The sequence below is a fragment of the Budorcas taxicolor genome, chromosome 19, assembly GCF_023091745.1.
Source record: "Budorcas taxicolor isolate Tak-1 chromosome 19, Takin1.1, whole genome shotgun sequence".
In the NCBI taxonomy this organism is placed as follows: Eukaryota; Metazoa; Chordata; class Mammalia; order Artiodactyla; family Bovidae; genus Budorcas; species Budorcas taxicolor.
In genome coordinates, this window is record NC_068928.1 from 18,637,946 (window position 1) to 18,664,005 (window position 26,060).

At 37.2% G+C, this 26,060-nt stretch overlaps 1 protein-coding gene across 1 annotated transcript in view; it reads right to left on the bottom strand.

Moving 5' to 3' along the window:
- Nucleotides 1-26,060, bottom strand: part of NF1 (neurofibromin 1) — a 249,573-nt gene that overhangs the window by 106,205 nt on the left and 117,308 nt on the right. The window contains exons 21-30 of the mRNA XM_052658746.1: nt 21,229-21,669; nt 20,703-20,842; nt 20,310-20,432; nt 19,597-19,680; nt 18,523-18,639; nt 17,749-17,930; nt 17,418-17,629; nt 13,976-14,137; nt 13,719-13,822; nt 3,877-4,012 (exon numbers count right to left, since the gene is read on the bottom strand). Of these exons, the coding sequence (XP_052514706.1) occupies nt 3,877-4,012; nt 13,719-13,822; nt 13,976-14,137; nt 17,418-17,629; nt 17,749-17,930; nt 18,523-18,639; nt 19,597-19,680; nt 20,310-20,432; nt 20,703-20,842; nt 21,229-21,669 (1,701 nt within the window). The remainder of the gene's footprint in view (nt 1-3,876; nt 4,013-13,718; nt 13,823-13,975; nt 14,138-17,417; nt 17,630-17,748; nt 17,931-18,522; nt 18,640-19,596; nt 19,681-20,309; nt 20,433-20,702; nt 20,843-21,228; nt 21,670-26,060) is intronic.

Below are 26,060 nucleotides of genomic sequence, written 5' to 3' on the forward strand. Positions count from 1 at the left end.
TTTACTTCTGGATTTTAATCTTTATTATGTCTTTAAGCCAAAGCACTAAATAAATAGCAAGAAATGTGGAGACAATCATATCTACTATTTCTGGCTATAAATCGCAGAAAATTTCTCCTCAAATGAACTGAGGATATTTAATATTTACATTTCAGTTAATTCCTAGCTTTTGATGAATTTTATATAAAATCTTCATTACAAGTAGATCATACTCTAAAAATACTTCTATGTGTCTATGTAATTTTTCTTGATTTACATGTATTTATATATACTTCTCTGTGTATCCTTCAATTGACTTAAAAGCTCTTTTTTCAATAGTTGATACTGAACTTATAATACTACTGATTAAAAAATAAACATTAAATGACTAACTACAATAGAAAAATAAAAGTCTCTCTCTTTTAAGAAAGATTACTCTTAAAATTTCACTTATTTTTGTTTGCAGGCTGCTTCCTGAAAAAGTTCTAACCAGAGAAGGTTACAAGCTCTGCAACATTTGGGAAAAGAATGTTATCAGCTCAACTAGAAATAAGCATTAATATCAAAGTGAAGAAACTGCAGAGAAAATCATAGAATAAAACTGTAAACCTGCTTAAAATTTCTCACAGATTTCACCATTTATCAGAATGTCTCAAACAAAAAACCATCACCAAAAGCCTCTCAAATCCAGAGACATATTGGTTTCAACTCTCAGAGTCATTTCTAGGCCAAGGAGCTCTATTAAAAGATGGACACATACACACAGCTATATTTGAAATGGATAACCAACAAGGACCTACTGTACAGCACAGGGAACTCTGCTCAATGTTCTGTGGCAGCCTGGATGGAAGGGGAGTTTAGGGGAGATGGATACATGTATACGTATGGCTGAGTCCCCTCACTGTTCACCAGAAACCATCATAACGTTGTTAATCGTTGCTAACAATAATTGTTTTCTCTCTCCCAACAAAAAATTAAAAGTTTAAAAAAATTACTTTTAAAATATTTTGAAAACAAATTAGAGTTCTTCAATCTACCATACAAGGCATTTTATTCCAGGATTTCTGTGATTCAACATTGTAACTTGAGATTTAAAGTTAGTTTGATTTGTACATCCATCCATCCATTCACTCATCCAAGTAGTTACTGTGCACCTAATTGCTAGATACCCATTCTAAGCACTGGAAGACAGCAAACAAGAAGACATAGTCCTTATCTCAAAGAGCTTTGATTCAAACTTTAGACTAAAAGCATGAGTAACCCAATTTATCACAAAAATGCAGTTTTGTACACTTTTTGTTTTCAATCATGGTATACAACCAGCAATTATAGCCTTAAAATTTTTCTGTAAACTACTGTTTGGAGAAGTAGATTTGCCAGGAAAAGATGACATTTGTTTAGAATTATATTTAGCTCTTTCTCAGAATTCTCTCACCACAACTTAGGAAAATATCCACTCTGGGAATACTTTCTCATTATTCCAAAACTATCAGGATGAACGTGGAAATAAACACATGAAAAAATGTCTCAGTTATAAATCTAACACATGGCCATTTCGATATAACCTTAAACCCAGACCGCTAAGTAAGGAGGCATATAAAATGAAAGAGCTAGGTAAAGCATGATTTTAAACAGGTTTAACAGTCAAAAATACTAACTCTAGTAAAAAGACCTAAAGCTCGGAGAAATTTATTAGCTAGCAATGTACTCACATAGCTTTCAAATTTTCCCTAGCAGGTCCCAAAGCAGGAGACATATTTACTAGAGGGAAAAAAAACAATGGACTACTATCCCTCCCAACAGAACATAAAAGTACAAAGGTACCATTATGTTACTGCCAAAGTCAAAAGGGCAAAGAAAAGCCAGAAGATGGAAGATGAATAAAAATAAAAGAGCAAACTAAGGGGAAAAACTACATTTGCAAGGAGACTCAATGAAAGAATATCTTGAGATCTAAGTTTATTTTTCTTTTTTAATTAGCAAATGCAAAATTTCCCATTATCAGTCACTTATTAAAAAACAAACCCTTATTTATAAATAACATAGCACATCTATCCTCTATAGTACTGTACATTCCAATAATAAGTTTATCCAACAATTCCAAAAACTGCACTAACATTTAAATAATATTCTTAAGAAGAATAATTGTATGTGAAATCTTAATATAATGATTTGGGTCTGTTGTAATATGGGATACTGTATTATGGAATGTTTTAAAAAGCACAACACATAGTGGTTAATAAGCCACCAATTATCATCTGGCTTTATTTTCTGCATTATTTTTACTACCTCCTTCCCTTCCTAACTATGAAAGTTGGCAAGAATCTTGTTTACTTGGGTGGGAGGAACTGGGTAATTTATTCCTTCATTAAATATTTCCTAAGTACTTACTAAGTGCCAAGCACTTAGGGAGACAACTACATGAAGAATTTCTATGAAAATCTACTAGACCATATATGTAACCAGGTAGTCAATACTCTTTTAATTGTAGTCAATCACTTTTAACCAACTAAAGTCAAAGCCCCTGCCACTTTAGAAATTCATTTGCTCTCTGAAAAGTTATTATTAGGCCAACCAAGAAGTTGGTCCAGACTATTTTTAACATGTGTTTACCATTTCTAGTCTGCCTAGTTTTATCAACAGAAGAAGGACTGAACCGGACTTAAAGAGAAACCTGAATAATGCCCAAACTTAAGATGTTATTTACTAAATTAGATTTCATACTATAAACTACCCTCTGGTTTCAGATTTAACTACCTGCAAAACTCATATGGGGCTCTCCTAAGCTTCCTCAAGCTATTTTGAAAAAGGCAGGAAAAGTCATGATGAATTAAGAGAGTTTTAACGCTAAGTATGCTTTTCATCATCTATGAATATGATGAAACTTTTTTTTTATAGATACAGCAGATACATCTTTATAAATAGCAATGGGGGTGAAATTCACACAGAGCAGCCTGAAACAGCTTTTTAAAATGATGATTTCACTGATCTTGCTAATGTCTCCAAGCAACTGAAGCCCTGTGCTAAAAACAAATGGCTGGGGATAACTCTGCAAAGAAAAAGACACAAAAGGTATGGGTTTTGGTAAATGCATAAATTCTTTATCCTACACCTGGCCTTATCCCAAACTCCAGATCCACTAATGTTTCTTCCAGAATCAGTTTTAGGCTAATGTGGATTTGCACTAATCTTCCTTGGAGTGATTAAACCATTTCTGAAGCTGCATATGCCAATCAAAAATATTGTGGAAGCCATAATAGAACACAGGTGTAATTTCCTCAGCAAGTAGGGGATGACTGTGAACATCTGAACTCAGAAGCATTGCTTGCAGTTCTAGTGTTGAAAGTCTAATAATTGGATGTGAATGATGATGCAATGTAAGTAGCATTCTATATAAAATAAACATCAGCTTGTCCTGGGGAAACCTGACACAAACCCAATAGAGTTTAATTTAGGAGAAGAAATTAATTAAAGAAATTAATTTAAGAGAAGAAATCAAAATCAGAGATTAAGCATTTCACAAAACAAAAAGCAAGGAAAAGACTGACCTCATATGTGAAAGACCCCATGAATAATTCAGGTAAAAGATAAAATCAGCAACAAAAACTGTGTAACATATCTAACTTGAATCACATCTACTATACCCAGTAGATTGGTACATTTTAAACTTGTTCTCAATGCAAGGAAAATGTATTATTTTTAAAGTACCCCATTAAACTACTTTGCATTTTTAAAGCCAATTTAAACAGTTCCTAATGTAGTATTCATCCAAACTGATTCAGTATTATCAATCACCCACTATCAGCAGCTGGTTTAGCAGCTAAACCCCTCTTTGGTAGAGCATTCTTTTAAATGTAGCTATGGACTAATAATGGTAATCTCTAACCTTAAGCATACCTGGTACAAACAGTGGCACACACTTCGTAGCTGAGGGGGAAATTCAGAGGAGGAACTGATGATGGCATGGAAGAACTTTTCAGTCATTTGAAGGAGGTTTCGCTGGTTTTCCTCAAGGCTCTCTGACTGTTCTAACCTACCAAGAGAAAAAAAAAAAAGCAAAACCAGTTAAAAGCAAACAAACAGACATATTCTTTAAAAGAGACTCCTTAAAGAGATATTCAGCTAAATGCAATGTTGAGACTTTTCTGGAATCCTGATTTCAACAAACCAATTATTAAAAAAAAAAAAAAGGCAATTTTGAGAACTGTGTATAAAAACTCTTGTTGTTGTTTAGCCACTAAGTTATGTCCTAATCTTTGCAACTCCATGGACTGTAGCCTGTCAGACTCCTCTGTCTAAGAGATTTTTCAGCAAGAATACCAGAGTGGATTGCCATTTCCTCTTTCAGGGGATCTTCCCCACCAACGGATCAAACCCATGTCTCTTGCATCTTCTGCATTTGCGTGGATTCTTTACCACTGTGTCACCGGGGAAGCCCAATTATCCTCCTATATCTTCACAAATTTAATACAGGATTTTTTTTTTTTAATACAGGATTTTTAATTAAAAAAATTTTTTTTGTCCATCTAGTAGACTGTGAAGAAAGAAGGCTGAGCACCGAAGAATTGATGCTTTTGAACTGTGGTATTGGAGAAGACTCTTGAGAGTCCCTTGGACTGCAAGGAGATCCAACCAGTCCATTCTGAAGGAGATCAGCCCTGGGATTTCTTTGGAAGGAATGATGCTAAAGCTGAAACTCCAGTACTTTGGCCACCTCATGCGAAGACTTGACTCACTGGAAAACTCTGATGCTGGGAGGGATTGGGGGGGCAGGAGGAGAAGGGGACGACAGAGGATGAGATGGCTGGATGGCATCACGGACTCGATGGACCTGAGTCTGAGTGAACTCCGGGAGCTGGTGATGGACAGGGAGGCCTGGTGTGCTGCGATTCATGGGGTCGCAAATAGTCGGACACGACTGAGCGACTGAACTGAACTGAACTGAACTGAGGAAACGTCATCTCACATTTTAAACTTTTATTTTCCATGATTTCAGTAAAGCTGACATGCTTTCAATATTTTGGGACCATTCAGGCCCTATTTTGAACCTCCTTTCCTATCAAGCCTGATATCTCTAACTTCTAGGTATTTCTCCTGTCTGTACCTAAAACTTAGTTTGCTCCAAATTAGCTGATTTTTTCCTCATACTTAAATGTCTTATTCTGTGTTCCCCATGTTGTCAATGGTACGATTACTGCTTCAATCAGGTCATTCAGGAACTGCTGATGTCGTTACTGTCTGCAGTAGTCCATTACTCCCCACATCCAATTAGTGTTGCTAATTCTTCTGTAAGACTTTTTTTTAAGGTAATTTATTTATTTATTATTATTTATTTAAGGAAATTTATTTAGAAAAGGCAGAGGAACCAGAGATCAAATTGCTAACATCTGCTGGATCATCGAAAAAGCAAGAGAGTTCCAGAAAAACATCTATTTCTGCTTTATTGACTATGAGAAAGCCTTTGACTGTGTGGATCACAAGAAACTGTGGAAAATTCTTAAAGAGATGGGAATACCAGACCACCTGACCTGCCTCTTGAGAAACCTGGAAGTCAGGAAGCAACAGTTAGAACTGGACATGGAACAACAGACTGGTTCCAAATAGGGAAAGGAGTACGTCAAGGTTGTATATTGTCACCCTGCTTATTTAACTTATATACAGAGTACATCATGAGAAACACTGGGCTGGAAGAAGCACAAGCTGGAATCAAGATTGCCAGGAGAAATATCAATAACCTCAGATATGCAGATGACACCACCCTTATGGCAGGAAACAAAGAACTAAAGAGCCTCTTGATGAAAGTGAAACAGGAGAGTGAGAAAGTTGGCTTAAAACTCAACATTCAGAAAACTAAGATCATGGCATCCAGTCCCGTCACTTCATGGCAAATAGATGGGGAAACAGTGGAAACAGTGACAGACTTTAGCTTTTTGGGCTCCAAAATCACTGCAGATGGTGACTGCAGGCATGAAATTAAAAGACACTTACTCCTTGGAAGGAAAGTTATGACCAACCTAGACAGCATATTAAAAAACAGAGACTTTACTTTGCCGACTAAGGTCCATCTAGTCAAAGCTATGGTTTTTCCAGTAGTCACATATGTATGCGAAGAGTTGGACTGTAAAGAAACCTGAGCACTGAAGAATTGATGCTTTTGAACTGGTACAGGAGAGGACTCTTGAGAGTCCCTTGGACTGCAAGGAGATCCAACCAGTCCATCCTAAAGGAAATCAGTCCTGAATAGTCATTGGAAGGGCTGATGCTGAAGCTAAAACTCCAATACTTTGGCCACCTGGTGCAAAGAACTGACTCATTTGAAAAGACCCTGATGCTGGGAAAGATTGAAGGCAGGAGGAGAAGAGGACAACAGAGGATGAGATGGTTGGATGGTATCACCGACTCAATGGACATGAGTCTGAGTAAACTCTGGGAGTTGGTGATGGACAGTGGGGCCCGGCGTGCTGCCATCCATGGGGTCGCAAAGAATCGGACACAACTGAGCAACTCAATTTATTTCTTTGGCCACCCCATGCAGCATGTGAGATCTTAGTTCCCTCACCCCAAACTCATGCTCCCTGCAGTGGAAGCATGAAGTAACCACTGCACTGCCAGGAAAGGCCCTCTTCTGTACGATTCTGAAGTCTTGGTGCTATGATTAAAGGCAGATGTTCAGAAGGCAGACTTACTAGGTTTAAATTTCAGCTCTACCACTTATTGACCTTGATCAAGGTACTTAATCTCTCTGAGGCTCAATTTTTTTCATCAATTATAATGCCTATTTCATGAGGTTTAAATTGGGAAGATTCATGATAGCTCAGTTAGCAAAGAAACCACCTGCAATGCAGGAGACCCCAGTTAGATTCCTGGGTTGGGAAGATCCGTTGGAGAAGGGATAGGCTACCCACTGCAGTATTCTTGGGCTTCCTTGGTGGCTCAGCTAGTACAGAATCCACCTGTGATGCAAGAGACCTGGGTTCCACCCCTGGGTTTGGAAGATCTGGAGAAGGCAAAGGCTACCCACCCTAGTATTCTGGCCTGGAGAATTCCACAGACTCTATAGTCCATGGGGTCGCAAACAGTCGGACACAACTGAGCAACTTTCACTTGCCCTGAAGGGAGGGCATGGCAACCTACTCCAGTATTCTTGCCTGGAGAATCCCCATGAACAGATGAGCCTGGCGGGCTATGGTCCATGGCATCGCAGAGCCGGACACGACTGAGCAACTAATCACAGCACCACAAAAGAGTAAATTATACCCCATGGCTGTCAAATCCACAAACCTTTACTAGAGCTGCCCAACTGGTGTAATCTGAACTCTTCAAAACACATTCCCTATGAAAGTCAGTACTTAACTACTTGTTATATGCCTTATCTCCCCTACAAAACTGTAAGCTCCTTGAAGGATGTATTCATCTTTGTCCTCTTAAAAACTAGCAAGGTACCTTACCAAAATAATCATTGAGTAAATATTCGTTGTCAATCTCTTAACTAGTAATGTCCTATTTCTATACTAGTTTACGTATAAAAGTTTGGGAGACTGAAATCACCACTCCAGATTCCCTGCAGCTCACTATGTAATGCAGCATGTGGATACAGTAAGAGTTTAGAAATGAATGTAGACTACGGGCAGGAAAGATTTCGTGGGCTAGGTGAGTTCTAAAGGAGGGAGAGAATTTGCACAGGCAAAAAGAAGGGCCGTTCAGAAAGTGGAAGGCAGGGCAAGCACTCAATTCAATCCAATAAATATTTACCATGCATCTACTATTTGCCATCTTAAGGCCACATGGTGAGGATTCAATAGTAATTGGCCTTTGAGTTTCTCAAAGAGGGGAAAGACAAGTACACACCAAGTAACAAGTACAATTATTCGACGATATAAAAGACAAAAATAGCAAACCAGAGAGAGACATGATTAATTCACATGGCAAAGGTTGCAGGGAAGCCAGAGGCAGAAAATGAATTTGGGATACATGATAACTAAAAAGAGATATGGGGATTTGTATGCAGGGAGATCACTTAAGAAGCTACAACAATAAGTCGAATCTGAAATATGGAAGGTATAGGAGCTTTGTAGTATGAAAGAAAAAATTCACGATTTATTAATAGGGTCAGAAGAGAGTCTTAGAAACGTTGACATTCTTGTCTAGTCTTTGTGGGAACTTTTTCTTAATTAAAAAAAAAGCATACCAGCAGCAGGTATGCTTCAGACTCTTTCAAATGTCCCTCTAAAAGATCTAAGCCCTCCTGCTTCTCACATACCAATGATAACTCATTGGCTATTCTATTAATTCTGATCTATAATGAAGCTTCGTATCTAATTATTTAAGTGTTCGTGTGTATAAAAAATTTTCCCTCTGATTTTCAAACAATCAGGTTTTATTTATCCTATTGGTTTCCTGTTTTTAATTTCATTGATTTCTAACCTAATTTTTATTTCTTTCCTTCTGTTCAGTTAGGTTTATACTGAACTTTCTCTAGTTTTTTAAGGTGAAAGTTTAGGCCATTCATTTTAGGTCCTCCTTTTCTAATATATGCATTTAATGCTCTAAATACTACATTTCACTACCTTCCACACATTCTGATAAGATGTACTTTAAGTTTTTATTTTTCTTTGCATTTCAGTTTTCAAAATTTCTATTGACATATCTTTAAGTTCACTAATTTTGTACAGGACACAGGAATCAAGACCATCCCCAAGAAAAAGAAATGCAAAAAAGCAAAATGGCTGTCTGAAGAGGCCTTACAAATAGCTGTGAAAAAAAGAGAAGTGAAAAGCAAAGGAGAAAAGGAAAGACATAAGCATCTGAACGCAGAATTCCAAAAAATAGCAAGGAGAGATAAGAAAGCCTTCCTCAGTGATCAATGCAAAGAAATAGAGGAAAACAACAGTATGGGAAAGACTAGAGATCTCTTCAAGAAAATTACAGACACCAAGGGAACATTTCATGCAAAGATGGGCACAATAAAGGACAGAAATGGTATGGACCTAAAAGAAGCAGAAGATATTAAGAAGAGGTGGCAAGAATACACAGAAGAACTGTACAAAAAAGATCTTCACGACCCAGATAATCATGATGGTGTGATCACTCACCTAGAGCCAGACATCCTGGAATGTGAAGTCAAGCGGGCCTTAGGAAGCATCACTATGAACAAAGCTAGTGGAGGTGACGGAATACCAGTTGAGCTATTTCAAATCCTGAAAGATGATGCTGTGAAAGTGCTGCACTCAATACGCCAGCAAATTTGGAAAACTCAGCAGAGGCCACAGGACTGGAAAAGGTCAGTTTTCATGCCAATCCCAAAGAATGCTCAAACTACCACACAACTGCACTCATCTCACATGCTAGTAAAGTAATGCGCAAAATTCTCCAAGTCAGGTTTCAGTAATACGTGAACCATAAACCTCCAGATGTTCAAGCTGGTTTTAGAAAAGGCAGAGGAACCAGAGATCAAATTGCTAACATCTGCTGGATCATCGAAAAAGCAAGAGAGTTCCAGAGAAACATCTACTTCTGCTTTATTAACTATGCCAAAGCCTTTGACTGTGGATCACAATAAACTGTGGAAAATTCTGAAAGAGATGGGAATATCAGACCACCTGACCTGCCTCTTGAGAAACCTGTATGCAGGTCAAAAAGCAACAGTTAGAACTGAACATGGAACAACAGACTGGTTCCAAATAGGAAAAGGAGTACGTCAAGGCTGTATACTGTCACTCTGCTTATTTAACTTATATGGGGAGTACATCAAGAGAAACGCTGGGCTGGAAGAAGCACAAGCTGGCAACAAGATTGCCGGGAGAAATATCAATAACCTCAGATATGCAGATGACACCCCACTTAGACGGCAGAAAGTGAAGAGGGACTAAAAAGCCTCTTGATGAAAATGAAGGAAGAGAGTGAAAAAGTTGGCTTAAAACTCAACATTCAGAAAACTAAGATCATGGCATCTGTCCCCGTAACTTCATGGGAAATAGATGGGGAAACAGTGGAAACAGTGGCTGACTATTTTTTTGGGTTCCAAAATCACTGCAGATGATGATTGCAGCCATGAAATTAAAAGACGCTTACTCCTTGGAAGGAAAGCTATGACCAACCTAGATAGCATATTCAAAAGCAGAAACATGACTTTGCCAACAAAGGTCCATCTAGTCAAGGCTATGGTTTTTCCAGCAGTCATGTATGGATGTAAGAGTTGGACTATAAAGAAAGCTGAGTGCTGAAGAATCGATGTTTTTGAACTGTGGTGTTGGAGAAGACTCTTGAGAATCTCTTGGACTGCAAGGAGATCCAACCAGTCCATCCTAAAGGAGATCAGTCATGGGTGTTCATTGGTAGGACTGATGTTGAAGCTGGAACTCCAATACTTTGGCCACCTGATGCGAAGATCTGACTCATTTGAAAAGACCCTGATGCTGGCAAAGATTGAGGGCAGGAAGAGAAGGGGATGATAGAGGAGGAGATGGTTGGATGGCATCACCGACTCAATGGACATGGGTTTGGGTGAACTCTGGGAATTGGTGATGGACAGGGAGGCCTGGTGTGCTGTGGTTCATGGGGTCGCAAAGAGTCGGACACGACTGAGTGACTGAACTGAACTGAATTCTTTTGTCAGTTGTGTTCAACCTACTGATAAAGCCCATCTGAAGGCATTTTTCCTTTCTATTATAATGTTCTTGATTTCCAGCATTTCCTTTGACTCTTTTTTAGAGTTTCCATCTCTCTATTTAAATCACCTATCTGTTCTTGCATGTTGTCCACTTTTTTCTGTTAGAGCCCTTAACATATTATTTATAGTTATTCTAAATTCCTAATCTGGTAATTCCAAAATCTGTTACATCTGAATCTAGTTCTTATGCTTGCTTTGTCTCTACAGACTATGAGTATTATTGCTTTTTAGTATGCTTTGTAATTTTTTGTTAAAAGATCCAAGCCATAATGGGTAGCAGGAACAGAGATAAAGAGGTCTTTAGCGGAAGATTCTATGTTCATCTGGCTAGGACTTGGCTTGTGTTTTATGTTTCATGTTTGCTGTAGGTGTTGATTTCTTCCAGTGTCCTTATTTTTTATCTACCGAATTGTCTGGGTTTCCGTAGGAATTTCTTCTTAGAGTGTCTGTTTGCAGCTCTCTATTGTAACCCACTAATAATACTTTGGAGTCCTACTGATGTAGTAGTGAGCTCCTAGGGAGGGGAAGCAGTCTACAATCTTATGTTTATATCTCCATTATTTTCTTGGGCCAGAGTCCCTGGGCTGTGACCTTCAGAAGAATTTCTTAGCTATTTTTCTCCTCTTATGTGACTCAAGAAGGCTAGAGGAAGCTGGAGTTGGGTAGCTGCCCATCCTATAGGTCAGATTAGGCTCTGGTAGTTTCCCTCGAAGGCAGGCCTCTGTAGGAGAGAACAGAACACTATGGGCATATTCCAAAACGGTTACTTTTCCCCATTCCCTGCCCAGAGCACAAAGGGACTTTTCTCCAATCTTCAGCATGAGAATCTGGAAGAGTTTCTAGAGATCAAACTCACAAAGTGTGGGTGCCTCAGACAGAGGGCGCCCTAGAGTTTCTTAAACTAACCCACAGTCAACCTCAAGTAATTTGTCAATTACAGTCTAAGCATTCCTACCAGTTACTGACTCCAGCAGCAGTTTCCCCCTGTAAAATGGGATTTTCTGAATTTGGCTGTCACTCTAGTGTTTTCCCTTTATTGCCCTTCAATTCTCTGATGAATTTAAGATGATTTGCTGATTTTCTGTTTTCAACTTTTTCTTGTTGTGAACATAGGAGTGTCAACTTCTAAGCTCTCCACATGTCAGAAAAACATCAGTTTGATTTTAAGTAACCTGAATATAGCAAGTTTGTAATCTAGTTCTCTTCTCTGTACTGAAGCATTTACCTAGTACAGGAGATTTCTTTCAGGCAGTTAGTTCACTCTCTAAGTAATTTTTTACCCTTTAGAAAGTAAAATTGCTTAAAGGTAACAAAATACAAGATGACATTAAAAGAACATTGCTTTGAAGTTTTAAACTACAACTACTGAAGTATTTCAACAATAAATGGTTAATTTAGGTGCCAGAGCTGATTAGTTACTACAGTTGACACTTCAGCAGAGGCAAAGCCCAAAACACCAACTGATACAAAGTGGCCAAATAAAACTATTTAGGAAGAGAAACTATCATGAAGCTCTGAACCTGAAAATAAAAAATAAAACAATTTTTAGGGTCCTAACTGAAAGACAAGCGATGTGGCTTAGAGAAAGCAAGCATAACATAACAGTCTAGCATTTCATTCAACAAATATTTATGAAATATCAACTGTAAGCCAGATACGTTAAATACTCATAGAAAGACATGAAGACATGAAATGTAAAAGAGCCAACAGTCCAGGGGAAGATAAATTCATAAAACACATTATCACAACTCAATGTTACAATGATGGTGCAGAACATGAAAGAGATATAGCTTCTCTGTTCACGTGTAGTCTGTGTATATGGGTGGCATTTGGGGACAGGCAGAAAGCTTCACAGAGATGGTGGTTTTTAAAACGCACCTTGCATTACCCCTTGGCCTCTTTCCCTTCTCCCAAGTCACTCCTCATTATAGGAGGAATGGTGAGATGATTAAAAAAAAAAAAAAGAGTCAACTATGCTCAATTCAGTGCCATCCACTCCATTCTAATTTTGTCTGCCTACAGAAAAGATATGTTCTGGTCTTCTCTCCAGTTACGATAAAAAGCTTGCCAGCCTCTGTGATGCATGCCTGTAGTTACCCAGCTGTGCAAGAGATGGGGAAGATTCTAATTCAAGGTGAAGTATTAGCAAGCCTATATGTATCTTGTGTGTACAAGATCTAAAGTCCCACTTTTTAATCATTTTTATCAGAAATAAAGGAAACAGCTGATTGCTGGGTGCTGCCCTCCCGCCTTTTCTCTCCCTCTGCCCTTCTGTTTTTGAACTTAGGTGGGGAAAAGGGAATATTACTTATTAGGCAACTCTAATCCCAGTGAGCCCCACATGTCAAGTCACTTTAAAAATGTGTAACGTGCATATTTCACTGGAGTTAAAGAACAGAGATGACAAGAAAGAATGACAAGCAGTGATACAGATTACAGTCAGATGACTGTATTTTTTCTTGGGAGTCAGTTGGGAACAACTGATGGTTTCTGAGAAAAAAGTGACCAAAAATATTTAGGTTTCAGTATAGTTCCTATAGCAAATGACCTGCCAAAAAAAAAAAACAACAACAATGCTAGGACAATAATTAGAAAGTTACTACAAAAGTCAATGGAATTAATATGATAATTAATATGTTATTGGCTAAATAAATTATGATATTGCCCAACCAAACAAAATATTATACAGCAGTTAAAAAGATTAAGATTCATAATCTTTCTACACTGACAATGATGTTAGTAAGACATAAGGTTATGTTAAAAAAAAGTTGCAAAACCATATATATAATGTTACATTTATATTAAGTGCTCACATTATAATATAGTTTCTGCAACTAGAAATACATACATGCAAATACACTATAAAAAGGACAGAACAGCCTAACTAGTAACAGTGCTGTCTCTAGAGGTGATAGCCAAAGATACCTTAAATGTTATTAGTGCTTTTCTTTAAGAAAAATGTGTTTGTGCGTAACTTTTAAAGAATCAAGGGGAGAAATTATGAGGGCTTTGCCTCAGGTGGCAGTAATGAAAAAAATGGAGAGCTGTTACGAATGAGAGGATGACAAACCTGGTAGGATCCACTTCAAAGCTAACATGCTGCCAATCAGAGGAGGTGATCACAATCCGTAATAAAGGATCCAGGAGTTTCTGTAGGTAGGTAGCACCATATACCTAAAGAAATACACAGGGAGTAATTTATTATGCCTGCTTCAAACATTTTGCATTAAAAAAGACATTCTGCTCTGTATATTCTGTACATAATCACTGTCTGGCATACCTCTGCATTCCCCTCTCCCCCCTCAAAAAAGATAAATGGATAGAAACCTTGAAACAGAAGGTCATTATTTTACTGGCCAAGCTGTTGCCTCGGAAAAGAGTCTGCATAGAGTCTGCCAATTCTACTTCCTTAGAAAACATGTTCCAGAGCAGTTGGTAGAGTAAATGCCGAGAGTCAAACAGAGTCACTAGAACGCGAGCAAGTTCATCCTGACAACAGAGTAAGATTGTGTTAGTGTTAACAGTTCAGTTTTTCCTTAAGCAGGAAACTGAAAGGCAAATTCAAAGCTGATAACCACCTGTTGAATTGAGGTATACGGTGACTGATTAACTCTTCCCCTGGGATTTATCCATGCACATTTGTCTATGATAAATGACTACTTCTGTACACCTACAGTAGCTATTAATTCTAAGAATTAAATGATAAGAAGCTAAGAGAGGCCAAAGGTTTACCACTGGACAGAAAAAATCCAGAATTCAGCTCAAATTCTATGACATAATGAAGTAGAAATAGAAGATGATGACAGAGAATCTGATATGAAGAGATCACTTTCCTAGAAAATCAATGACAGTGAATAAGACTGTGGTGATCACGGAGCTCTACTCTTTTCTCCTATGGTCAGGGAAACTCAGCGAACATTTATCATGGGTTAGGAAAGAAACAACAAAAATGGAGAAACTACAGGATTTATAGAAAGACAGGAAAAAGACCTAAGCAGTGCATTCAGAACCAGGAGATTAGCCAAATGTATATACGAAGTGGGGATGCATAACTAATTCCCATCTAGTACCTAAATGATAACCCTCAAAATTCCCCACAGTAAATAATTTTTTGCACACATAAGAAAAATGAATTGATTGCAAATCATTGTTTAACCACAAAAGTTGGGAAGAGATTTACAGAGAATGAGGTAGCCAGAATAAGATGGCCTAACAACAAAGTCAGGATCATGGCCTGTAGCTCCTCTAATTCTTGTCTGGTCTCAGGATTACTATCATCTGTTATTTAAGTAAAGGAAAAAAATTTAACACTCTTAACCACAGATAATTGGAAGCCAAATAAGACCCAGTATTCTGCTATACTTCCCATGGTTACATAATACATAATTGACTAGATTCCATTTTAAAGCCAAAAATAATTATCAGAGATGATTTAGTTACAAAATAAGAACTATTTTTAGACTGCTGTGCTAAATGTTTTTTCCATCCTAATCCCTCCCCCGTAAAATTCTAAAAACCTTTAAGCATCAGAATTTAAATTTACAAAACAGACTTAAAATTTTTTGAAGTTATCTTTTAATTTGTTCTCCTTTAGATATAGCTCTAATAGATCTGACTTAATATAAAAGTCCTCTTCTTAAAAAAGTCCACTTAACGTAAAACACATAAACAACCAATGAGAATCTAAAAAGTACATATATAAAACATGTAAGAAACTATTTACTGAAAGAAAACAAAGTGATTAAAGCTTCTTGGACTTTGATTCTTTTTATTGAAAAAATTACTGAGAATTTTTAGTACTAATTATAGGTAGGTGCTAAAAGGTTTTAGAATAGCCATTTTCAAAATATATGGAGATTTGTGAACGAACGCTAGCCTTCAAGAAGATTTCAATACCTTCCTTTTTCTAACTCCCTACAAGTAAGATTCCATCTTTATTCATTAAACAATCGCTTACGAAGTCATGGTTATATGTCAGGCTCAACTCCAAGACCCAGAACTACTGCAGCGAACAACACAGACAAGGGCTCGGCTCTCATGTACTTCATGTTGCGGTGGAATGAGAACAAGCAATCAAATAAACAAAATAATTTCAAGCAGTAAATAAATGCTGCAAAGGAAATATAACAAGCAATTGAATAAAATGACTGTGGGTGTGGTTTTGATTGGATGACCAGAAAAAACCTCAGTAGAAAGTGAACTGTGACCTGAAACTTGAAGAACAAAAGGCCAGGGAATAAGCACTGTAGTCGGCAGCACCAGCAGCAAGGGTGCTCAAGGGCAGAAAAAAGCTTAATCTGTTTGATGGCCAGTGGGGTTCAAGTTTGGTGAGCCAGAAGGAAAACGGCCTACGATGATGTGAGAGAAGAGGCAGGGCCCAGGCTGGATAGAGCCTTGTAGATCAAGGCTCTGAGTTTCACTTTAAGTATGAGGAGTAAGATCCTATAGCTTTTAAGCAGAAACACATTTACAGGCAACAACAGGTTACCTTATTATACAAAATTTGCTAAGCTGAAATCACTTTTGGTACAGTATAAACTAAACAGCTTTTTAACATGAAAAGGGACAACCCTTCTCAGGTATGTAACTGAAGTGAAAGTGAAAGTGAAACTAACACTTTCATGTCCATCTCTCTGCAACCCCATGGACTGTGGTCTGTGAGGCTCCTCTGTACATGGAATTCTCCACGCAATACTGGAGTAGGTAGCCATTCCCTTCTCCAGATCTTCCCATCCAAGAGATCAAAGCCGGGTGTCCTGCACTGCAGGCAGATTCTTTACCATCTGAGCCACCAGGGAAGCCCAAACTCTACAATGTTTAGCATGTCTGTTAGCAAAAATGATATGGTTTTAGAAAAATTTTTATTAAGAGATGCCAAATAGCCATATTATGTCTTTTGTATTTAAAACAAGCAAAGTCATAATTTCAAATGCAAATAAGAGTGCTGAAGTTTTAAAAAATTGTGTAACACCTCAAAAAAACAAAAGAGTTCTGAACTACAGGTAGTAAGCAGGCACAAGCCTTGAATTCTAGTTCTAGCATTACTAACAACTGAATATGAGATTTAATTCTAATTATCTCATTTACCAAATGCAGACACCAGACAAGATCAGTGATTTTAATTTTATTTCGATGAGTGTTCAGACAGAATTTTTCAGTGGGTCAGGTAAGGAGTTTCACTTTTACCTTAAATATGAGAAGTTAAGATCTTCATAATTAAGAAATCTTGTGAGGGCTAAAAGAGCCAATCACTTTCCACAGCTGAAAATCACTCAAATAATATCTGAAGCTTTTCTAGCTCTAAAAGTTTTAGCAATTAATTCAATTCACGGATACACATTAATATATATAAAACAGATAAACAACAAAGACCTACTGTATAGCACCACGAACTATACCTAGTATCTTGTAATAACCTATAATAGAAAGGAATCTGAAAAAGATGAATTATACACACACACACACACACACACACACACACATGACTCAATCACTTTCCTGTATACCCAAAACATTATAAATTAACTATACTTCAATTTATCCCTGGGTTGGGAAGATCCTCTGCAGGAGGGCACGACCACCCACTCCAGCATTCCTGCTGGGAGAACCCCACAGACAGAGCAGCCTAGCAGGCTACAGTCCACAGTCACAAGGACTTGGACATGACTGAGCATACATACTTCAATTTAAAAATAATTCACTGAATGAATTCTGAAGCATCTGTTTTGTGCCAGGCACTGTTCTTCTCCTCTTCACTCAATGAACTTACCCACTGAGAACAGGGAACCACATTGGCCAGAGCCATGGCTATAGGGAGCTCTCCTTGATCACCCATCATCGTGACCAACTCCACCAGTCTCTCAAAACGATCTGCCAATACCGTTTCTGCAAGTGTGTCAAACTCTGTGCCTTGTTGAAGGATTTTTGTCAGAACTTCCATAAACGTAGCTCTTGTCTGGAGATCTTTGTGATAACCTAAGCCTGATGTGGACAGACAGATGCAAATTTACTAACATGGTCTTTTTGAACTAATTTCACTTTTCTTATATACCGATTCTCTAGGTTTTAAATTTCTCTATGAACCTTTCATTTTATCTCACCTATGGAGTGCATGAGGCCGCTGTCCACATTAGCATTGAGTAAGTTTGACATTGCCAGGACTGTGCAGTGCCTCAGTGATGCCAGCCTCCGAGACATGCCACGTTTCCTGCCACCTGTTTGTGCATTTTCATCTTCGACTTCACTACAGTCGTTCAAAAGGTTCATAAACAATGTGAAATACCTGAGAAATAAAAATACTGACCCTTAACCCATGAAGGCCACACACATCAACTAGAAAGCTAATCAGACATTCTGAAACCATCACGTGTGCATCACGAGTGGCTCTAGGATCTGCTTCTCTCTAGTCTTAGGGGTAATCAGCCAGCACGGCTCATTAGGTAGTATTCTGTGTTGAATATGATTTTATCCTGATCAAGTCCAGTACATATTTCATAACACAAGTACCAAACAGATGCAATGCTTCCTGGTTAAATGTATCACGTTTAATTTTCAGAATATAAAAATTAGTGGTCCAAATAATTAAGACAATGACTTTATGAGGTGATCTGGGTTTTACTGTCTATAAAAATTCACTGATCAAATTATATTTTCTAGGAAAACCACAAAACACAGCTGTTTTCCTATACCGGCCCTAAATAGGGACTATTGCTTCAAGAAAGTGCTGTATTTTGTGAGACAGCAGCTGATGGTCATAATAATGAGGCAATGAGGTCCATTTTCTAAATATAATTATTTGCTATTTCAATTACACTTCATTTTGTTGTGTGTGGGGCTTTGTTTTTTGCTTTTTATTTCTGGCAACTGAAATTTACTTAAGAAACAACTGTGATTTGGCTTCCATCAACTCCACACCATCTCCTTCCTCAGGCTGCAGCGGCAGACCAGCCAGGAGTGAGACTACTGCTTCCATGCTTGCCTGGTCCAAATCTCTGAAGAAAAAAAAAGTTTTAAGACCACAAATCTCTCAGGTTCTTACACTTCACCTTCCCCTCAAATAAATGTCTTCCTAACAGACATGAATTTTCATAACTACCTATTTCATTAAACAAATTTCTCTCTCTCTCTTTTTAGTCGCTAAGTCGTGTCTGACTCTCGCGACCCCATGGACTGTAGCCGGCCAGGTTCCTCTATCCATGGGATTCTCCAGGCAAGAATATTAGAGTGGGATGCCATTTCCTTCTCCAGGGGATCTTCCTGATCCAGGAATTGAACCCAGGTTTCCTGCATTGCAGGCAGATTCTTTACTGACTGAGCTGTAAGGGAGGCCCTAAACAAATTACTATGAAAACCCAAATAATCAATGAGCTAATATGCAGAGACCAGAATACAAACACACTTCAAGCCAGGCAAAGGGCAATAATAACTTTCTACAAAGTAATCTTGGCTAAATGACTACCTTAAATTAAAAGCATGTACTGTGGAACCAAACCTGGCCAAAGAAATACATATGAATAGCTATTATGTAATTCATAATGTTTAAATATTTCTGATACATGGCAGTAAGTATTTATCATTAGAGCAATCTTAAGCAATTACATTTCAGAAAGATGCAAAACAATTAAGTTTTTCAAATAATATCTTTATCCGGTCAAAAAATAAAAACAATCTAAGGCCTTATATATCTTATTTTCCAACTGTAGACTATCTTTTCTAAATATACAACATAAACTTTCCAAACAACACTCACTTTTTACTGAAAATCTTTTAGTTAAAAAGAAACAATAAAGATTAATATCTTTAAATAATCCAAATGCAAGAGCTTGATATCCCCCAAAACAATTTCAATATAAATTAATATGTACACATACTATAATAAGTAGTACTAATGCCTAGAGAAAACCTACTAATATGTAAAAGTCTTTTTCTTTCCTCTCTCTTTTTTTTACCTTGTAAGACATTTTACATCATCATCTGCTGCTTGGTTTGATGTTCCCATAACCCAATCTGTCAAGTATTCTACCATCTTATTCCTAAAGAATGGGAGAGAAAAAGAAAAAAGGAAAGTGCTTTTTCAAAGTCACATGTAAAAATTCTTGTATGATTAAAAGTAATAATTCAAGTAATTTGCCAAATAACTCAGGCAATAAGACAATTTCATGAAAGAGATATTACTACCACAAATCTAATAGAGAAGGGTACAAACACCAACTGGTATACTGATCTACCACCTTAGCCCTTAGCTAAAGACTTTTAAAGAAGAAGAGAGCAGCAGAAGATGAGATGATTAGATAGCATCACCGACTCAATGGGCAAGGATGTGAGCAAACTCCAGGAGACAGCAAAGGACACAGGAGCCTGGCATGCTGCACTCCATGGGGTTGCAGAGTCGGACAAGACTTAGAGTTGGAACAACAACAGTGCTATCAGTTGGACACAGAATCAAATTCTTAGTTCAAGTGTAGTATAATTTTAGAAAAAGGGAGCACTGTCATGGGCACAAAGCTTTGGGAAATTTAAAATGATCTAAAGGAAAAGACCACATAAAACACTTCTTTTCCACCTCTCCCGCTTCCCATGATAACCAGGTGCCACTATTTTTCTGTACTTCACTAAACATAGTAAAATTTACAAGACTTTATTTTGCTCTTTGAGAACTCACCTGAATTTCATCTCTTGACAAAATGAGAGGTCATCTCTCCTTGCCATCATTACCTCGACTAACTGACACAGTTTAGTTTTTATTTGAATTGCATGGACCATATTTCCAAGTACACGAACATATCTATTTAGATACAGGGGCATTAAAAAAAAAAGTGATCAGATATAAATGAAGGAAAAGGTTTTCTAAATGCTTTCACCACTAAGTAAAATGATCAAATGTAACCATAAAAATTATAAGATTTTCATTTTGCTCATATGAGAAGATATATAACTTCTAATTACCTTATTATTACACCCTGATTTGGGTGCAAAAAAGAAAAGGATGGCAAATTATTTTATTGCTAACTACCAATGCAAATGTGTGTCTGCTACACTTCAATAGAATGCCTACCTGACCAGATTTAACATCATTGTTTCAATGCTGGCTTGCCCCAGATGTTCAGAGCTGCCTTCAGTATGATTATCTAGTAAGTTCTTCATTATAGCTATGGTTTGCTCCACAAACTGAGTATTGGTGTCAGTCAATAAAACCTATACAAAGAACAAAACATTGGGAATTGATTGATTTGGGAATCAATGCACAGCAGACAGACCATAGATAAATGTCATACACATGCAGAAATATACCCATGGGCACATATTCAAACAGGCACATAGATATACACAGATGCTCACATCCATGCCCAAGACATTGTTAACCCCAGGCACACCCATGCACCGGAGTCCCTACAAAGCAAACTAATTTCTGAATTAGATGATTCTCCTTTTTGCAATGTTTTTATCTAATTTTTTTAAAATTATAAGTGAAAGTCCATGCCAGTATCAAAATTAAATAACCGAAAAGAAAAAGGCTTCGTTATTTCAAATGAGTCACTATTTACAAGAAAGGGTAAAAAATAAAACAGAGAACACTTTACCTGTCCTTGGGAGTCAAAAAACTTGCTGATGGTATTCTTCAGTTTGTTAAAAAGCATTGGATAAAGAGCAGGACTCAATTCTAGACCCACCAGATCCTTAACATTGGTCCGTATTTGAAGTCCCACTTTCTCATGGTTACAGACCATTAAGGACAGCAGCCGATCCATAAATTTGCTGACAGGTGTATCTGCATTTCCCTCTGAGGACATCACTGAAATCATGGAACCCTTGCGTTCACTGACAGGGCCCATGGGTGGGCTATAGGTTGCTAAGCCAGAATTGCTTCTCTGCTGCAGGCACACTCCCCCAAGGGCACAAAGGAAGCCAGTCATGTTGATCCATTCTTGTAGCGAGTCCGTGTCAGACAAATCTATGGATCCTCCTCCACTCACATGAGACATTCGCCTCTTCACAATGGTCTTGTGAAGGCTTTCAGCAGCCTAAACACAAAATTTTTATGGAAAGCATGAATTCAACCTAAACTGGTTGACAGACTTGACAAGTTACTTTTTATCCAACATTTCTGTGACAAGAGAACATTTTTTTTTACATTAAAAAAAATCCAAGTCTTTGCTCTGCAATTTCTAGTCACATCAAGGTATCTCACTGCTTGAGGACAGATGAGTTGTAATTTACAGAACTGAAGGTAGTAGTATTACATGGATCCAGTATCAGACACAGAAGGTGGTGATAAACTGCAGTTCTTAAAGGAACATACTTTCAAAATATTTGCTTATATCAATTTCCGGACACAGAGGCAATTATCTGTGCTGCTTCAAGGAATATAAGCATTTGAAGGTTTTTAACCAAGTAGGGTAAGCATTTAATAACTTAGTGACTGCCCAAGTTCAAAAACTCTGGATCCAGCTGTGTGAACATTGTACTACTATTAACATAGATTCCCACAAGACAAGATGAGAGTAACCAAGTAGAAAAAACCATTGAATATAGAAAAGAATGTAATGAAGGAGTATAGAATGATAAAATCAATAGAAAAAAATACTTAAGAATTTGTAATCTGACAGAGGAGGAATCTTCCAGGAATTCTGATCCTTTCAGTTTATGGAGTGGAAATAAGAAAGAAAACTCTGTGTGTGGCATAAATTTTTCAAATTCAATTTCCCTTATATATTGCCTACAAGCATAATAGTCATCTTACTATAGGGGATATATCACCCTAAGAAAGCAATATATTAGGGACAATCGGTGACATGAATGATGTAGAAGTACCATTGCATTTACTTCACTGTTTATTCTGTGGGGAAAACGACCTCGCATGAATGATTGCTTTGAATGTGGAACTCTTAAAACTTTGTCATTTCTTATAGTACATGGATTTACTACAGTTGTATCTAGTATTAGGATATGGCTACATATCTCTGCTGTCATGCAGCACATTGTCCCTTTTAGGCCCTACATTATCAGATATTTATGCAAGCTACCTGGTCAGGAATTAAGAGAGTAGGGTTCACAGGATGGATGATTTAATGTGTAGCACAGTGAAAGAACCATTGGATACAACATTATGATTTGATAAAATAAAGTAAGCCTAGATCTCGCATTTAAGTACTTTATGTGATCTCGTTTGACTAAGAGGTTGGTTGGGCTCAAGATAATGAATCAACTTCACACCTTTAACAATATATGCAATAATGAGTCATTGGTATCAGACACAGAAAGTCCACTGAGGAAGAACTTGCAGACAGGCTTATAAGCAGTGTAGAGCATATACATGGACCGAATTTACACAGTGAGATTATCAAACCCTGTCAAGTGACTTTGAATTTTTTAGCAGCAGCAGGATGACTGAATCCTTAGCATATTGACTGCATATGGGTTGCAGCAGAGCTGAGACACTGTGGTTGGTATATACATGACTCATTTCCTTTACTCATCAAGCATCTGGATCTAGCTCCTCTCAGACATCTTCTTAATCTGGTTTCAGGTCTTCAGCCAAGTGTTCGTACCGAACAGACACTGTACTTGGCACTGATGTTAATTAAAGCATTATGGAATAGCGTATTAGCAGCTAAGGCTCAGCTAACTAAGCAGCTCTTTTGCATCTTTATTAAATACGTATCTTCCCATTGAAAATAGGAAAGAGGAAGAAAAGCTCAGAAGACCAGCTCCATCACATTGTACACCTGCAGCTGGTCTTCAAATAATAGTGAAACTCATCAAAATGGAGGCAGTGACACTGAAATGGATAAGTAACTTACACTAAGAATGAAATATATACAACAGCAGCTTTCAGACACAATGAAATCCAAACAAAGAAGTTCTGACAAAACTGCCAACAGTCGTGAAGATGGAAGCAGTGGTCCTGGAAGCAACAGTGAGCATAGTAATGGATCTACCAATGAGGCGATTTCTAGTAACTCAAGACAGTCAGCTGGCAGCTCTGCCAAGAGGTCAGTCAGAAGACACTGCAGAGCTGAAGCCCTTAAAGAAGATCATGGTTTTATTTCTCTTAAATATTTAGAAATGAAGTTTCATGGTCATAGCAGAGAAATATGGTTAACATTGTAAGAAACTGCCAAACTGTTTCCTAAGTTGACTGTGCCATTTGCATTCCCCCCAGCATTGTGTGAGGCTTCCAATTGTTCCACACCCTTATCATGGTTGTTTTAGTCACTTACTTATCCTTAGCCATTTTCATGATCTGAAATGGTACCTCATGGAGCTTTTTAACTTCATTTCCCTGATTAGTAATGTTGTTAAGCATGCTTTTTGGTATTTATACATTTTACTTGACCATTAATGTTGAGTCCATCTCTGGATTCTTTATACAGTTCCATTGACCTATATGTCTATTACATGACAAAGCCTTGCATTTTGATCGATGGATATTTGTAGTCTATGTCTTGAAATCAGATAATGTGAGATCCTCAATTTTGTTCTTTTCCAAGATTGTTTGGTTTAGTTTACTTTGCATTTCCATATAAATGTTAAATTTGGCCTGTTGATTTCTCCCCAAAAAGTCAACCAGGATTTTTATTGGGACTATAAGAACTCAATAGATCAACTTAAGAGGACTGATACGTTTTAAAGAATGTGTTATCCAGTGTATAACTCCTGTATATCTCTTCATTTATATACATCTTCTTGAAATTTTCTCTGGATTATTCTATAGTTTTCAGTATAGACAACCTGAACATTTTTGTTCAATATATTTACAATACTTTATGATTTATATGCTATTATGAGTTTATTTTTTACTTTATTTCCAATTGTTTGGTGATGGTATACAGAAATAAAATTGATTGGCCTTAAAAAAAAAAAAAAAAGAAGATCATGGTCAAAATCCTCTTAAAAGTAGTTGTGATATAGATCTTTGAAACAGAAAGTCAAGCAGGCCTTTGCTTAAGGAAATTCCCAAGGTCTATTCGCAAGCAATGAAACAGGAAAGGACCTGCTTTTTAACAGTCAATGTCATCAGTAGATAATCAAATACAAATGCTACATGCCTATTCAGACTCTGAAGATCCAGAACGTATTTCAGAGGAAATGAATGCTGCCCAAACAGCACAAGCATCTCAGGAATCTTGTAGTATGACACACACTGGGGACTTTCTTGGGAGGCTACTGGAAATGAATTATTTGCTTGTTGGCAATCCAGCATCACTAAATTCAGCTTCAGTACCACGATGGGCACATGGCTGATGATAAGCTAAGTGCAGATGATGTCAGCTGTGGTAGATACCAGATTAGTGCAAAATCAGAAAAAAATATGGCTGATTTTGATAGTGAAGAATCTGGATGTGAAGAGGAGCTAGCTCAAATTAATTCATAGGCAGAGCTAACATTTCACCCCTAACAACATCTTGCCACTGTAGTATCCATTTACCATAAACATCTTAGTTAAGGAACTATAATTCATAAACATCAATTCAACAGTTACTCTTTTAATTAACTATTAGTTAATTTGGATATTGTCTGTAAGAAAGGAAACATCTTGTTAGAATACAATCCAAGATGACGATGCAGCTAAATCTTTCTGGAGGATTAATAAATAAAGCAGAAAAGCTTCCCTGGTATGTTGGTTTACCAATAGATAGATCTAAATGAGATTCACTGAAGGTTGCTCAAAAATTTAGGAAACAGGTAAATAGTAATTTAAAAAATTTTTATGCAATAGTCAAAGTACAGTTTGTGTACTCTTTTCAACTAGAAGTTAATTCATAGCATTTAATGTGTCATTATCAACCTATTTTATTGTAATTGTGATTTTCAAGTTACATTTAAAGATTTTCCTTACAGGGTTCATATTTTATCACCATCTTGTTTTTAAACAGTACTTTTTGACACTGTTTTTGATCAGATCACCTCTAATAGAAACAAAGGAGTAACAGTAATATTTATTCTTTTCTTGACTCCAGGAACACAGTAGTGACTACTCTGTTTTCAATCTACAAGTAAACGTTCTTAAATTGTGTCACTATATATGAAGCAAAATGTTAATGTGATGTTAAAATGAAGCTAATACAACATTTTGATAACGGTACTGTTCTTTCATCTGAGGAATCTTTTGTACCTTGACTTTCATACTGCATAAAGAACTAGGTTAGTGTTTTTTTTCTCTAGGTTGAATTCTGCTGTGTATTTACATACTTCTTATTGGGGCTCAAGTTTCCTGATCTTTAATCGTTCCACTGATTCATTTTCATGTTTCCTTGGTCTAACACCGCTTTGATAATGTTGTTCCATTCTCTGACACAGAGAATTCACTTATTAGCTGAATATATTATACCATATTATATTATATATTTTTCAGCTTAGGTCTCCCCTTGATATAAATGTCTAATTTTATTGAACATTTAAGTGCTTCAAA